General features: G+C 31.9%; 1 protein-coding gene across 1 annotated transcript in view; it reads right to left on the bottom strand.

Moving 5' to 3' along the window:
* The window catches only part of LOC130447247 (uncharacterized), a 33,079-nt gene extending 15,863 nt beyond the window's left edge, over window positions 1–17,216 (bottom strand). The window contains exons 1-4 of the mRNA XM_056783958.1: window positions 17,063–17,216; window positions 14,034–14,220; window positions 10,987–11,090; window positions 10,075–10,273 (exon numbers count right to left, since the gene is read on the bottom strand). Of these exons, the coding sequence (XP_056639936.1) occupies window positions 10,075–10,273; window positions 10,987–11,090; window positions 14,034–14,127 (397 nt within the window). The 5' untranslated portion in view covers window positions 14,128–14,220; window positions 17,063–17,216. The remainder of the gene's footprint in view (window positions 1–10,074; window positions 10,274–10,986; window positions 11,091–14,033; window positions 14,221–17,062) is intronic.
* Window positions 17,217–17,779: the final 563 nt, after the last annotated feature.

The raw sequence follows: 17,779 nt of genomic DNA, 5'->3' as shown, positions 1-17,779 counted from the left end.
ATGCTGCTCAAATATCATCGTGTCGGCTTGCGAGAGATAGCAGTGGCTCTTATCATTTCTTATGGATCGGCATATTTTTATTAATTTTTTGGAGACGAAGTATGTCAATGTTAGGCTTGTACCAAAAGACCTGAATCTTTTGCAAAAACAAGATCGCAAAAGATATGCTCAATATGGTACGTGATCAAAAGCATCAATTATGGCTCCTTGTGACTTTTCTTCTTTTAGACACTCAGATATCTATTTCGGGGAAGACGCCATGAGTTCATTTAAGCCATAAAAATAATTCGCATAAGTTATTGAAGACCATCCCAGCCTATTCAACAATAACCTTATTTAGAAGGCGATAATAGTTTAGTATCAAAATAATTGCAAAAACGTTTTTTATCAGTCTTGGTCAAATTTGATCACATAGTACATGGTATTAATCCAGTTTTTGTTGTGTCTTGCTGAGCTTTTGAATATTTTCCTCTTCGAGATGATACGATAAGAAAAAAAATGAAATGTAGCTACTAATTATTAGATTCGCAAAATTATATATTATGGAATATTTAGAGAGGTTTGTTGATTCTAGATAACAAAAACTTCTCATTGACGTGAAAAAATAATTGTAATTTTTTTCTTGTAATTCTATCCCTTTCCATAAAACTGATACATGCCGTTGGTAAAAAATCAAACAACCCAACAAGGGTTACACTGACAGATACTTCATAAATAAGCTAACCATATTTATTGCAATCGATATTGAATTACCAATTCGCGGTCTAACGTTTATTCTTCTCTTCATAAGAATTTGTCAAAAAATATTTACACTCAATTTATTGTTAATTTTTAGTTTTGTAAACCTTCATGGCATGCCAACAATCAAATTATTTAATAGTTGAATAAAGAGAATATCTTTTTATTTCTAGAGATGTTTGGGGCGTTGATGGATACTGTGAGTGAAAAAGAATTTTTTGAGAAAGGTCTCACTGCAGTTTGCTTGCACCAAGTATGTCAGATTCAGATAGTTTGTAGCACTTCAAACTTACATATCATCAACATCATATTCAGACGATTTTCCATGTAGATGTCTCCTTTATATAATTATGTATTTGTCCGTCATTTGAGACGGCCCAAATGTTGCTATTTTCTTTATACCATGGCAGGTTAAGTTTCCGCCTGTGTTTCCTAGACACCACATTGTAATTTTGAATTATTTGTAATAGAAAAATAGAAAAAACATTGAAAGAAATGACTAATGGAAAGGCGGCTAGTAACGACGGAATAATAGTCGATCTTTTCAAATATGGAAAGTCGTAGCAATAACATCTACTAGTTGCTTACGATCTAAATGAATACTAAAAGATTGTATTTGTTCCAACATAATATACATAAAAGACATCAAAGAAGACATTAAGATCTATCGACAAATAAGTTTGCTACCAATCAAATATTCACAAAAATTCCAAATAACAGTATACTAAGTACACTGGATGCTGCACTAGGACGAGAACCAGCTAGCTTCAGAAATAGCTTCAGTACTATCGATAACATACATTCACTGAGAGATGTGGGACATTATACGCTTTATTTTACTGTACTGTTATTTCCAAAACTAACTATATATTTGGTTGTGTATTACGTGGGCTCAAAGAGCCCACATTTTAGAGATTTTTTGGTATATTTTAAATTATAAAGCTATTATTTTTGTTTAGGTAATTTCAATTCAATTTTGTAATACTGTACTGTACTAATGAATGACAATTATATTTAAGGACATATTACATACTAAAATCATGAAAAAGTGTGATTTCGAATAATATTTGACTCGCTGCATTTAAAAAAATGAACAGAGCTTCAAAAATCTCATAATCTATATAACATTTATTTATTACAAGTAAAAATTTAACAATTCCCGAAAGGTTTGCGTCATATATTAAACACATTATATATTTAAGAAAATACATAGTGAAGTATCTGTTTTTTTTAAATATACACGATAATACTAATTTACCTTTTTATTCATATTACCTTGAGTTCACTAGTCAATACATCACACAAATAAATTACATAACACAAAAAAACTAATGAAAACAAATTTTTTCTTCGAACACATTGTTACACTATCACAAATCATCTGATAGTTACACTATTAACTTTGGCTAGGTGTTAAACTATCAGCTTCTGGGCAATATCATTGAAATTATCCGACTATCGAATACTGTTGGATTTTGTAATCGAATGGGGTTCTGCAACGGAATTTGATGATCTAGTAATCGCAATCTCATTGTGATTCACCGTCCACGACGAAAACTGTTACTGGTGCTTTATATTCTTATAATTATTATGGTGTACTAAACTATCATATCCGGAGTGTTAGGTGAGAGTGGAGCATGTTAATTTATCCTAGTTTTCAGTTTAAGAACCTTTGTAATCAGCTGTTCTTTATAATTAATTTATTTATACAGTTTGTTCATAAAGTAAAGTTACTTGTGTTAATCATAATATTTTAATTAACAAATTGCCGTACTACAGTTTCGCATGGTTTAAGTCATACCTTACCAACAGAAGTCAGTTTGTAAAGGTTGATACAACGATGTCTTCTTGCAAGTCAATAGGATGTGGAGTGCCCCAAGGCTCCGTACTAGGCCCTATTCTGTATATAAACGACACCGCCTATCTAGATATCAGTGGTAAAATATGTCTATTTGCAGATGATATTATTTTCTCTTGGAGCAACCCTGATTCACGGAACTTCATAGAACTATGTCTAGTGAACTAATCACCCTTAAATCATAATGCGTGTCTCAACGTTTCTAAAACTAAAGTTTTATCATATAGAAATACACTGCAGCCTTTTTTATTAAATAAAAGTACTATTGACGTCGTTGAATCTGTAAAATTTTAAGGCTTGAAATGGGAGTTAAATATTGCGGTCTTATCTAAAAAATGAAGTTCCTCCTGTTTTGCGCTGATATAAGTTTCCAAAGAATCGAACTCATCCACCCCCTTAACAGTTTATTATACCCTTATTAAGTCGAATATTCGATATGCCCTTCCCTTCTGGGGACGCAATTTGAACGAATCTTCAATCTACAAAAGAGAGATGTTAGATATTTGCTCGGACTAAACAGCAGGGACTTCTTTAAAAGATTAGAAATTCCAACTCTTTCTTCCTTATTCCTCTTTGGATCCGTTTGCCTAATTCGTAAGCACGCTTCTCCTATTTCAGAAAAATCGTTGCACGGCTATCCACTTAGGAATGCGGAACACGACCTTTACCTACCTGCCGATCTCCACAAATCAATTACCCCTCTCTAATGTACTTCTCAAGCGTGCCAAAATATCTAAACCAGCCAATAGGTCCCCTATAATTACGATGATGTATTGATATCTAGTTAGCCTAGACCAGTTCCGTGCATAAACCAAATATTGTGTTACCATAGCAACGAACAATAACTTATTAGAAGCGTCAAAAAAGTAAACCAGAGATAAGCAAGAAATTAAAAGAAAAAAGATGTCCACCGAAATTGTGAAAATCGAAAAATTGGATTATCGAGCCATCATCATCATCACCATCATCAACTGTATTTAAAAGGGTTAATTGGTAAGCATATTTACGAAAATATGATAATACCTTTGGTGATCAATGTCTTTCGTATGCGACCCTGAAAAATTGGACTGCAAGCTTCAAAATAGGTAAATTTTCCATTGAAGATAATGACAGATCAGGAAGGCCAGTTTCTGTGCCAGCCCCCGAAAATATCGATGCAGTTCATGACATGATTTTATCAGACCGTCGAATTGGGCTAAAACGGATATCTGAAGCACTGAATATTTCATACGAACGAGTTCATCATATAGTTCAAGTCAATTTGGACATGAAAAAAATTGCTGCAAAATCGATCCCCAAATGTTTGAATGTTGACCAAAAGCGTGCAAGTGTAGAAGCATCGCGTTCGATCTGTGCTCGATTTGAAAACGATGTAGACTTCTTAATCCCAATTGGATTAGACTTGGGTACATTTCTACTATCCAGAAACAAAGAATCAATCGATGGAATGGCGACACTGTGGTTCCCCAAGATCTAAGAATTTTCGTGTCCAAAAATCTGCTGGAAAAGTTCTTGCTTCAGTTTTTTGGAATTGCCATGGAGTAATCATGATTCATTTATTGGATAAGAAAATTAAAAAAAAAATTAAAGAGAAAAGACGCGGAAAGCTATCCAAAGGTGTTTTGTTTTTTGCAGAACAACGTCTCTGCACACAAATCTTAAGTTGCCATGCAAAAAATTCGTGATTTAGGATTTGAATTACTAGAACACCCCCTTATTCACCAGATTAAAATAAAATTAAGATAAAAGGTCGTAAATTTTCTTCCAACGAGGAGGTAATAAAAGCTGTGGAGGTCTGGAGAAAAAGAATAGTACCTATATTATATTATAAGGATTAAAAGTGCATATAAATAGGCACTTTTAGTCCGTATAATATATACTATTTTTTCTCCAACCATGTCAAAATTAAAATAAAGTTAGCTTTACTCAAAAATCGTTAACAATTTGGTAATAAATTTGAGCACCTATTAATTATAACAGCGATAACAAGTCGGTAGTCATGGATATCTGGTATTGTTGGTAAATATCGATTGTCAATTAGACGTCAGTAGACGTACTAATCATATAATTTTTGTAGTAGTTTAGTAGTACTTTTAGTCCTAGGATTAAAAGTAGCGTTTTAAATCCTAGGATTAAAAGTGTTGCTAAGTAATGAGGAAATTTGTGTACGGTAAGGGAATTGTTGGCTTTTGCACTAGAAAATAGTACAAAAATGTCAACATTTTTTGATGGTTGGAGAAAAACATTTTTTTTAAAGGTCTAGAGACGTTGAAGTGATCATTGTCATTGGAATTTTGTTAACTGTAGGGTATAATATCAGAAACCACTCTACAAATTTTTGATGATGAAGATAACACTAGCATACAAATGGAAGTTTTTCGCTTATTCCAACCCAAGGAACAATTGGCAAAATGGAAAAGCAGTTTCGTGAGTAAGACATGAAAAAGTAGCTGCCAATAAAGTGATGATACGAAATAGAATATTACGCTTGAGTTTCAATATAACTCACATTCATATTCAATGTTAACAATTTTTAATGTTAGGAAGACATCAATTTTTCGAATATTGAATGAAAATAAAATGCATTCCTATAAAATGATACCAACTCATTATCAGGAGATCGTAGAAGATGATTTTGTTAGAAGAACGTATTTTTATGAAAAATGAACGCAATTCTAGATAAAAATTTGATCCATTTAGAAGTTGTGTTGTTTTCTGATGAGAGTACATTCACACTTCACGGTCATGTTAATCGTCAAAATTGGCACTATTGCTCTAATGAAAATCTTCAATTGATGAAATAGTTATTTTCCTAACAAGTGCGGAAAGTGATACTTTCCCGCACGCGACTGCAGTTGTCCCGAACGACGCGGAGCGGAGTTCGGGCAAGCGGTCAAGTGCGGGAATGACACTTTACGCATTAGTTAGGAACATTATTTTTTCTACGGCCGTATATACAAGGACCCATTTTTAAAAAATTATTTTATTCCAACAAACATAATAATATACAAAACTTTAATTGAAAACTACTAAGTATTATAAATATTAATATTGAAAACACAATTTGTTGCATTCTGTAGACTAGTAAGAATTGCCGGTCCAGTGGAGTTATTTGGTTTAATGTGGTTTAATTTGGAAGAAGATTGTACTTATTCGGTCACTTCCAAGACGTTTTGAACAACTTTTACGTTTTATACAATTACACGCCTGGGTTGTCATAGCAACTGATATCAAACCCGGGTGGTTTGATAGTTGATTTGTGACACTCCTTGGAAGAATGTACAAGGTTATATAGAAAATATCTTTATTATTTTATATTTTCAAAAAATTAAAGATGCTACAGAAAGCTAGAAAACGTTTAAATTTTATTTTATGGACTATTTCGTAAATATTTATTTACCTGTAGTAACAATAGTTATAACCTCCGAAGTAAAAAGCTATCTAATAAGGTCAAAATTTGCACTAGTGCGGGAAAGTGACACTTTCAAAACTAAAATGCGTGCGGGAAAGTGGGTTAAAACGCACGGTCGTAGAAAAAAATAATATACGCAATATCATTAAAATCCGTATATCCCTTTTTAATTGATGGCAACTTGAATGTGGATTAAGATTTAGAACTGCTCAAAATTAATATGGCGCCAATTTTCACAAACTAATATCCTGATCCAGCAAACCTTGTGGATCCTGCGAATATAATATGGTTTCAGCAAGATGGAGTATTGCTCCATTACCAAATCAATGCCCGGTAGTATCTTACTTAAATTTTTCCAAATTAATAGATAGAATAGCGCGGATCGATAGAATGGCTAGCACAATCTCTTGATCAGACTTCTTATTGTGGGATTATGTCAAAAGTATTATCAATTTAGATAAATTAAAAAGAAAAATCACGCTTGCAATTAGATTAGTCATGCCTGAGATATTAACGATGCCAAGGGGTTCGCAGCGAGAATATTCAATATTCAACGACTACTACATTGATATCAATTATTTTTTTGTTTTTTTTCCATATTATTGAGAAATGGTCAGTAGGTTTCTAATGTAATGCATATTCTTAACGTTTTTTTGTAATGAATCTGAAAACAAGTTTTAAACCAAGTTGTAGAGAATCCCATTAATGAAAAAAGCTAATATTCTCCTTTAAAGTATCTATGAAGTTAGATATAGAGAGTGATCAAATCTCTATAGTGCAGTAATCTTTTTTAGTCATGGTAAACTTCCACAGTAAAACTATAGTAATCTTCACAAGATATTTAAAGTGTCGTATGATATTTTGCGATGCTGTAAATCTTATATTAGACTTTTGAAACACCTATATATTTGGATAAACTATAATAAATGTTTACTCTTCATATTTTACCCAGACAATTTGTTAGTTATCTCTCACTTAGCACATGATAAATAATAATGCAAACTTTTTTAATAAATCTCCCAATTTTCAAGTCATTTGATTTGGATCCTAAACTACCGGGTGTTTCAAAATTAATAATAGTACATATTAATTATATTGAACATACAGTTATGAATGATATGAAAAAGCAACATAAAAGCCTACAAGCGTCCAATGTGAGCATGTTTCATTACACTGCACATATTAAGATGATAAATAGTGTCTCTCGAGGAATTGTTGCAGCAGCTACTTCAATCCTATTCCTAAATTCGGAAAAATCATCTAGTATCAGAAGAACCTATCTAGATATGATCTTTTAACAACTCATAGCGGTAGGATACAGTAAGGTTTAGCCGAACTTTTTATGTCAGTGACATTTGTCATCGTGAATGAAAGAAAAATCGACGGAGCCGTATTAGTAGAGTATCAAGATATAAATTATTCTACAATTGCTTCCTTTAATTAAAGACTTTCCGTATCGTTGCTTTTTTACCTTTGGATTAGACGTGAAGGGCACTAGCATTCGCTCAATGTTTTCTTATAAACTTGTGGTCATAACGCACTCTTTTTTTTATAAAGGAGAGCGATATTTTCAAACTGATGATAACATCTAACGAGTGTTATTACTTAAAGGAAAATTTCCTCTTTGCAAATTGTAACACACTGGAAGTTCTTCTTTCTCTAGTCGTCATCTTTACTGCTAACGCTTTTTAACTGATGACAGCGGAAATGTTTCGAACACATGCTTACTTGTGCCAACAAACCAAACTGTTTAATATATCAATCAAAACTTCAAGTTAAATAAATATTATAAAATACTAAAAAAAGGTGCAATTGTTCATCATCTATTGTTTGATCTATCGTTGAATACATTTTTATATTTTTTTTTCAAATCAAGTGATTTCCTAGAAATATTTTAGAAAGTTTTGATTGAATCTATTTTTCACACTATAAACTTATATATGGATATATCACAAGACACAAAATACTATTCTCCTTATTCTTACCAAGGCTCGAAATTTCCCAATTTCTAGTATTTATTTAAAATATATCTAAGAATTTTCTTTATATTGTGTTCGATACTGTTTCAAAAGTTTATAATTAAATCAATGTTTTTTTTTGTTATTTCATAATTTACTGGTGCTGTTTCAATTTTTCATCAAAATGTAAACTCGTGAATCTATTTACCAAATACACTGTTGTTTGTCCTATGTAAACAGTATCACAATTATATCACAATAAATATTATAAAATACTGAAAAAAGGTGCAATTGTTCATCATCTATTGTTTGATCTATCGTTGAATGCATTTTTATATTTTTTTTTCAAATCAAGTGATTTCCTAGAAATATTTTTGAAAGTTTTGATTGAATCTATTTTTCACACTATAAACTTATATATGGATATATCACAAGACTCAAAATACTATTCTCCTTATTCTTACCAAGGCTCGAAATTTCCCAATTTCTGGTATTTATTTAAAATATATCTAAGAATTTTCTTTCCACTGTGTTCGATACTGTTTCAAAAGTTTATAATTAAATCAATGTTTTTTTTTGTTATTTCATAATTTACTGGTGCTGTTTCAATTTTTCATCAAAATGTAAACTCGTGAATCTATTTACCAAATACACTGTTGTTTGTCCTATGTAAACAGTATCACAATTATAATTTCGTATATACGACAACTTCGATAGTCTGGTGATAGATGATACAAAAATCCTCTAAAATTCATTTTAATTACAAAATTTTGTAGGCTACAAACAGACGAACAACTATGTTATACGTTTCTAAAAACATCGTGCAAAGATAAGTAGCTTTCCATTATTTATTGTCCAAATTTGAGTCAGTTATCCTAATTTTTGTAAATAATTGTATCATAGACTTGGAAATAAATTCATTAGTCAAAATTCGTTGATAATGTTCTGCTTAAACAAAAGGTGAAACATGTTAAACATTTGCAGCATGAGAAATCACTTTCCATGTAGTTCCTTCAGAAGCCAATGTGCCTTAATTATCTTTTTGGAATTAATTTGGGCTCTGTAAACTCTTCCGAGACTTTCTTGTGATAGAATATCACATGTCATTTATTAAGAGGCGCATCAAGTTGAGTTACACTAGTTTCTGATGGAGATTCTTACATATCTTATTCATAATCTTGTAAAACAACAGGAAACATTTTGAATTTCAAAAAATTCGCATACAATTTGGATTCTAGTAAGCTACACTGATTTGTAACAAAATCAATCCCTGATAGGGACTATAGAGGCTAGATTTATTGAAAACGGTAGAAAAAATGATTTTAAAGCAATCTTATATCTCAAGAATCCACGTTGGACCTTGGAGCTGAAGAAAGACTAGAATTACTACTACGAAATTTTCTTATTTTTAGTTACGTAATTTTAATGTAGAATTTGTTTAGAGTCTTGAGTCGGGTTCTCTAGAGCGTGAATGCGGTTTTGCAAGTACAGTTTTGTTCTTTGAGTGAGAATAGCTCATTTTTGTTCTGGGTCTAGCCGTCATTTTGGAACAATTAGTTGATGAGTTGCATATAACCACGAGCTCATAATTTTTTCTCGTCGGCCATTGGGCCGATACACAATTTTTGCAGGTTAGAAAGTATAGAAAACGTATAGATAAACGATCAATTGTGACTTTCAATAAACTTTCAATACAATAATAATTTATTGAAACATCAAATTTGTTATTGTAGCAGTCATAGCCACCTAAATGTATTATAACTGTTGATATAACTCCGATATTATGGCGTCCAGGTATAGAGAATATTCAATAAAAAATAATCAGTTTTTCCTAAGAATTTATAAAAACATGAAATATTTAGGGTGATCCATTTGAAATAACAAATCTCATCATTTTTCCAGTAAAAGGAAATATCTGATAACAAGGTAGATGCCACCATAATACGTTCCATATCACAAGACCCTTGTTCACAAAAATTTATAAAAATAATACAAGCCGTTCCCGAGATAATTGATGCGTTCCATACATAAAACTTACTCTGTATAATAATTATATAATCGATGTAAAATTATTTTATATATGTTATAATAGGATGAAAAACACTCACTTTCATTTTCCTTCTGTGAGTAGATATGTTTTGAAAATTTATTTTGTCGCCTAGAAGGTTTTTCAGGCGGTGAGTCCTGAGAGATTTTGTTGGTGCTGTCATAAATACAAACATCATCGATTGAATGTCTTTTCGGTTTGATAATTGTAGTAGTGACACATCGATCGAGAACGGGCTCGTACATAGTTGACCTAATAACCTGAAATCACACAATTTTTATCGAATTTCAACACGAAAGCGCACTTATAGGAGTAAAAAGTTTCAAAGTTTTTAACAAACATTTTTCATTCCGTTTTACACGCTTGCGTTTCTCTTCAATTAATTGAAATGCAATTGATAACAACTTCTGTGGAAAAAATTTTTAGTAATTACTTCTGTAATTCAATCAGTTATCAATTTTGATAGTCATATCTACAAGTTCTTCAGTCGTGACTTCTGTCTAGTTAATGAAAATTAACGAAATCATGATTTCGATGACAATGAAATTGTATTTTTGTATTTTCTAAATAAAAATCTAATGATTTTCGTATCGTTTGTACTTAATTATTACTCAATAACTTATATCCAACTTACGAATCATTCTTCAACAGTAACTTATGGCAGTAAGGACACCTGAGTTAGAATTTTTAAATAATTCCCGAGAATACTATGACTATTAATATGCTCTTATGAATATATGCATCTCAAAATATTCTCAAATCAATTAGTACAAGATCTACTTGTATTATTTATCATTTTATTCCATTTCTTTACCTTTATTTTAGCATATTTGAAAACTTCAATTTATTTGGTGTCAACGTATGACGCTTTGTGTTGTGTTGACAAGGCATAACAGCGCTGCGAAATGCAAACGTCAAAAATTTTGTTTAAATCTCGAATCAATTTGACTACATCATATATATTTATACAAACCTTCAATTCACTATGAAAATCAAATTTCACGTCAGGTGAAATGATTAGCTTATGAAAATGTCTATGATTTCCATTGAAATCTTGTTTTTCGTAAGACGTAGAACCTAAAATGAATTAAGATTTAAATAAGTTTGCTTGTCGTGGGTAATCATGATTGAAATGAATTATAACAAATATTTTTAGGTAACCAATTGAGTATCATCTCGAATTAGTCCGAGAGCCGACTCTGAAAATGGCACCTGCTCGGTTAAAGGACAGATAAGTAAGTCAGCTGTATGTATGGATTTGGGATCTCGTATATACTGCCACCCAAAGGATCTATTGTGTTCCACTTTCTTGCCGCTATACATGTGTTTAGAGTTGATCTATTAATCCCACTCCTTTTAAAAACTCTCGAATGTGGGATGGCTTTAATTGCCAGAGATCTTCATCTTCAGGTTTCGTCCTTGTGCAACAAAACCTGCATGCCGCTAGGTCCAGAGTCTTTGCCTGTCCCAGCCCTTATAGGTTGTCCCAATAATTGGCTTTGCTACTATCTACCTCCTTTTCCATTGCTCTGTAGTTGATACCACAGAAGGGTTCAGATCCCATGAAGGTCTTGTCTGTCCCCGCTTTAGCTTATCAGCTATTTTATTTCCTTTCGCTTCGGTGTGTATCCAGAATCCATTGTAGAGTAATTTTATTTTTCTTGCCCTCCTTGTTTAATTTTTTTAGGCAATCCCAAATGAGTTTGGATTTTAGCAGCCTGTAACTAATTGTTCAGTCTTTTCAATGTTTCTAGCTTTGTTATTACGACCTTCTAAGGCCTTTTTTAATTTCGGCAGATATAATAAAATCAGGATTTTTAGTCATTGAAAATCAGCGCACACATTTTTTCGATTTCAGTCACAATGTTTGTCGGCATTATTCTGACATAAGACTGAAGACGCACACACAAATCAATCAAGTCTACAGCTCTCACATTATGAACGTTTTCGAAGCTGAAGGTATTCCAAAAATGATGTGCGACATCACAAAACTTGTGATTTTTTGAGAAATTTTGACTATCTCAGATTTTCAATGGTCTCATATAACACAAAACTTGATTACATAAATTTCCTAGTTCCATTTTCAAAACAATTAATAAATACACAATTCCACTGATGATACTGTTAAAAATAATGTATTAACATTTCCAGAGCATTTGCAGTGTCACGAGTTTCATCACTTCTCATTTTTTGTATCAACACTGGTCCTCCATTAAAATTTTTTTTAATAAATATGACGATTCAAATGTTCTGAATCTATTCCCGTTGGCCGATTGAGTGGTTGAGTGACAGCTTGTCTTGTAATTGTTCACATTTTATATCACATATTTTGATAAGTTTTGCAGAAAGTTTCATGTTCTCTTAGAGTTGGTTGCAAAAAGTATGTTGCAACAGATGCTCGAGAACTTTGTTTGGCTTGAAGGAAGGCACAAATCCGTGCCGTTCACAATGCCAATGATTGTTATTTCTGTATGACATCAATACGAGGATCCTCAAAATAAAAATAAGATTGTATACCCGAACGTCCCATCTGCAAAAAGACACATTTCCACGTGGTGAAGGCACTTCACCTCCAGTTCTTCCAGTTAATGGGAAGGTGGAAAATAAAAATATCTCTGGTCTACCATCTCAATCGAGTTTTCTCTTCGCCGGTACATCTTCATCTTCATACACTTTGCCTGGATGTTCCAGTTCATCTAAAGATCCTCATTTACTCAAACAAGATGACTTAAATTATCTTGTTAGAGACTTGGGACTTTCAAAATCTGAAGCGCAATTAGTTAGATCAAGTTTAAAAGAGTTGGAATCTATTGGATAAAGTACTAGAGTTTCATATTTTCGTACGGGGCGAGAAGTTATTACGAGTCACTTTTCCAAAGAAGATGATTTGCTACATTGTAATGATGCTGCAGGTCTTCTGGGTTTTTCAGAAAATTTTAGTGAATGGACACTTTTTATAAGCTTCAAGGCCGTTCTACTCCATAATGGCAATAATTACTCATTTCTGCCCGTTGCACATGCTACAAACATGGAGGAAAATTTTGCAAATCTAAAGGTATTACTATTACTATTTACTGGTTTAAACAGAGGATACACAAAGTTTTACAGTTTTCTTTGTGAGTGTGACAGTCGCGCAAAAAAAATTAGAAAATAAAAAATTGGATTCTAAGAAAAAGTTTAACTCCTGGGTTTAAAAAAGTATCTCAGAAATCCTTGGTGCCAAGTGAGAAAATTTTTCTGCTACCACATAAAGTTGGGACTAATGCAAAACTTTGTGAAAGCTATGAATGAAGATGGTGCAGGTTCTCAATATCTAAAAACAAAATTTCCTCGAATCAGGGATGCAAAATTGAAGGAAGGAAGGTCCGCAGATACGTGAGCAAAGTAGGAAAGAACTTGGGGTCTTTGGTGGAGGTTCGTGATGATTTTCTTGGGAATACAAAAGCTGAAAACTACCGACAAATCATTTGGGAGTTTCTTTCTGCTCATATACATTTAGGATGCATATGTCACTCAAGATTAATTTTTTTGAATCCCATTTAGATTTCTTTCCTTAAAATATTGGAGCCGTATCAGATGCACATGGAGAAAGGTTTCATGAGGATATAATAATAAACGCTACAATGAGAAATGGTTAACAGCAATGCTTGAAACGATGAAAAGGAAAAAACCACCAAATAACTTGAATTCTCTTACCATATAATAGATACCGATATTTATTCATTTTGAGACTATAATTTAGGTTTTTTCATTGTAAAACTTAGACCGTAATAGTCAGTTTAAAGAACAAGCTATGATGCATGAAAAAAAAGAAGAAAAAAATTTTTTGCAGGCTAGTGATACCGGGGACGAAAAATTTTTAGATGATGATGATAATGATTAGATGATCAACCTAACCTTGTTTTATATTTTGTTAATCTTCTCCTATTTTATAATTCTGGCAACGTTGTATACTGTTTTATGACATGCATCAATATCTATATTGTATGAACTGTTTATAAATCAAATATTCATATTTACCTGAAGGATTGAATCTGCTTGAGACGATATCATTGATTTCTAAATTGTTATTCAAAGACAAAGCAGGATCAGACACCGAGGAAAATTGTTTCATTATCAAACATCGTTAGAATTTAAAGTCTAATCCAGACGCGGCTTCGATAAATTCAAATAAATCCATTCTATTTTGGTTTCTAGGATGTTTTATCTGGAAAATTTATATTAGGATAATAACACGGAAGCTTAACTTCTGATATATATATACAAAATGTAATCATGTAACTGCCTTTATTAGTTTGAAAATGTAAAACTAAATTTAAATATTGTTTATTTTTGAATTAATTATGTGAGTAGGTGTTAACATACAAAGCTTCTACTAATGCGAACTTTGTTGAATATACTTCACAGTTTACCTCGTTTGATGGTTAATGAATTTGTGGTTCCTCAACACCTGTCTTTGATCATAGTATGGGATTTTTGAAAATAGAATTGAACCAGGTAGTTGATATCTACCAAATATAAGTATCATTAAATAAAGTCAAGTTTAATTTGAGATATCTACTTCTATAGTAAATTGCTTCAAATATGTCTCTTGTAAGTATATATTTTTTTATTTCTTCATGATTCAAAAAAATCGGATTCCACTAAGATGATAAACGAGAAGCTAAGGAATAGATATTGAATTATGGTTCTATGAAAACTAAGCTCAACTCAAAATTTCAAATCAACAGTTTTTGTCTCATCCAGAAGTACTTAAATTCAGATTTGTGACTAGTACATTTTTAGCTACATTCATAAAAAACCCAAATTAAGAATTTTGTAATTTAATTTGTAATTAAAAATGGTTACTCACTTCAAATCATAGGACATTAATATGATTGTATTGAAAACTAACAATCTCAAGGTCTTCTAGCAAATAGTTTATTGTAATTGGAATAAATTTAATTACTCACGAAATGGTGAGCATTGGTCAGTATGGTTCAATAATAATTCATTATTACAAGACTTATATATTAAATAAAGTCATCAACGACAAATTTTCTGAACGACACAATGATTCTGGAACATAAGAACAATAAGAGAATCGGTTAGAAGTTCTTAATACGTGATGTGCATGCTGCTGGAGCTTGACGGGCGAAACTCGATCGGCGCTGGTGACGTAAACAAGCAATTGACGCGTTACAAGAAAAAATAAAGGTGTAGCATAAATTTAAATCAGCGCTAGTGTCAGAGCGTACCCAATTATTCAAAAGCGATGTTTTTAGACCCATTGCTTTTGGGCAAAAAATACTATTTAAGCAAGGCTTAGCTTGATAAACATTAGTCGGACATTGGCCCAGGATAATCAAAGGAATTTATGAAATATAAAGAAACCGCTAGAATGAGAGAAAGTAGTGGAAAATGTCGTTAGTTTAGATTCAACTTATATGAGAATAAATAACCCTTTGAAATGGAATGGCGAAAAATGAAGGAAAAATTCAGTCAATATGTCTGGAACTGCTCATTTCATGCTGTATTTTATAAATAAATATAAAGCTTGCAGAAAATTGATTTTGTTCAACAGCTGACCAATTGCTGGAACATATTGAGCCATCTATGACTTATCGAATCAACATTTAATCTAAATAACTATTTTTGGATGTTCAAACTTTTTCAATGTTAACAACTAAATTTTACCTCTTACCAATATCAAATAGCTTTGAGGATTATCAATAACTTATTGAGGTATCTTGTATTAACCCCTGAACCATAATATTATCCGTTTTGTGACCAATTTAATGTATTTTAATTTAGCTCTTCATGATTGATTTTCGGGGCCATTCTAGATGATAACCTATGAAACTTAGTGACTATTAACGAACATTTTGTGATTAATTTCTAAATTTGGGCCGGTAAATAGATGGAATTATGTTTTATTAGGTAACTATACAACGATGACACGCACAACTGTTAATTGTATTGTACTAATTATACCTTGCTTGAAGGTATTGTTCACACCAAAAGTGATTTTATGTTTTCTTGATGAACATTTTTCCGAAATCCAACGGAATTCAAATGAACAACGCATTATTTCAATTAGTAACTTCATGTACAAAGTAACTTTAAAATTCAAGTTAAAGCGGTAGGAGTGGATATGGGATAATTATACCATTGGGTAGAAAACGGAGGAGAAATGTCTGGTAGTTCCCCTGGATAGTAAACTTCTCTGGTACAAACAAGATAACCAGTAAAAGCCAAAAAACCCTGATGAATCAATCGATACCTCAAAACGTTGAGTTTAGCAAGCAAATTCTGTATCTATATCCACATTCTCTCGAAGTGTAAGAGACTACGGAACTCCAGAGTACTACACTGGTATCGAGTATCTCCGGTGCCTCGGCAAAAAAGGATATGGATATATCGAAGGGTATATCTAAGGACAAAAGATTAATAATTCGAATAAACATTTCCTCAGCGTAACAGTTTGAGCGGAATCAAATAAGATTATCCACATCTATGAGTAGAAAGTTCAGTGAAAGCAATAACTTTCAACAGTTGGTGAGCGTTTTATCGACTGGGATGGTAATATCGACTGTTTGTTTGGGATAGCGTGCAGTTTTGTTCATTATTTCAAAAACATAAAAAATAACGAGAATTTACTACGCATATTAGTTTGTCAGATGCAGACATATCTCAAAAAACACATTTGATAAAAAAATGTTTCCAAACAACTTCTTACAATCCACGAATTCATTAATTTAGTTTAATAGTTCATACATTACTAAATGAATAAGTAAAAATGTATTATCTATTAGAATATGTTACACATTATCTGATTAGAAAGTTTTTTCTTTTGAATAAGAATATGAAAAGTTTCAAACAAGCAGTTACATTTCTTAATATGTTATTTCCACTCTTAATGTTGATTCTATATTTAGTATACAAGTGACAATTCAAAAATAATGACGAACTTTTACCAATAATATGATGTATGAATCATGTGATTTTTTCACAAAAAAGTATGAAATGAACTACCAGGCATAAATACAAATAATTGAAAAAAATTTTACCTTGAAAATAAGCTAGTTTGAAACATTAGTATTCGAAAGAAATTTTAAAAGTAAATTTCCCTATTGCTGCCAGGTACGCGTTGGAGTGAACGGACTGCGGCATCGCCGTCTGATGTAGCAGACGTAACGTCGCGACGTTTTTAGAGAAACTGGCGCTATTTCAAGTAGGACAATGGGGGAGTGCCCCGCATAATAGAGGTGGCCGAAGGTTTTGTTTTTGTTTTTTTCAAATTTATATAAATAGTAGTTATTTCGAAGAAATCGGTTTTGGATAAATAAATAAATTAGTTATAGAATTTTGTTAATCATACGTTCTCAAACGAATTATGTCCAAGCAGGATAAAAACAATATAATTAATCCTGTAAACTGTTTTCTGATTGTTAATTAGTATTATAAAGAATTTCTTTATTAAAAAACGATGTAATTTTTATGGTAGTTTTATAATTTCATCAGTATTGAACTTTGTTGCTCAGTGGCAAAAAACTTGGCGACATGTTTTTCGACGTCTTCTCTGTCCTTGAATTATATCCAAGTGATAATAGTTTGATGATGTAATATTCGTCAATTATTTAAAAGTAATCACAGACATGTGTAGCCTAGCGTTGTCACAGATTCTATGGATCAGATCTAAAAGTTTCTTTTGAATTTGCATTTTTTACAATATAGTAATTAATCGTTTTCCACAATACAAACACTTTCACCTTACGGGTTATCTA

This window comes from Diorhabda sublineata, chromosome 8 (assembly GCF_026230105.1).
Source record: "Diorhabda sublineata isolate icDioSubl1.1 chromosome 8, icDioSubl1.1, whole genome shotgun sequence".
In the NCBI taxonomy this organism is placed as follows: Eukaryota; Metazoa; Arthropoda; class Insecta; order Coleoptera; family Chrysomelidae; genus Diorhabda; species Diorhabda sublineata.
This window is presented reverse-complemented; position numbering and strand designations above follow the sequence as displayed.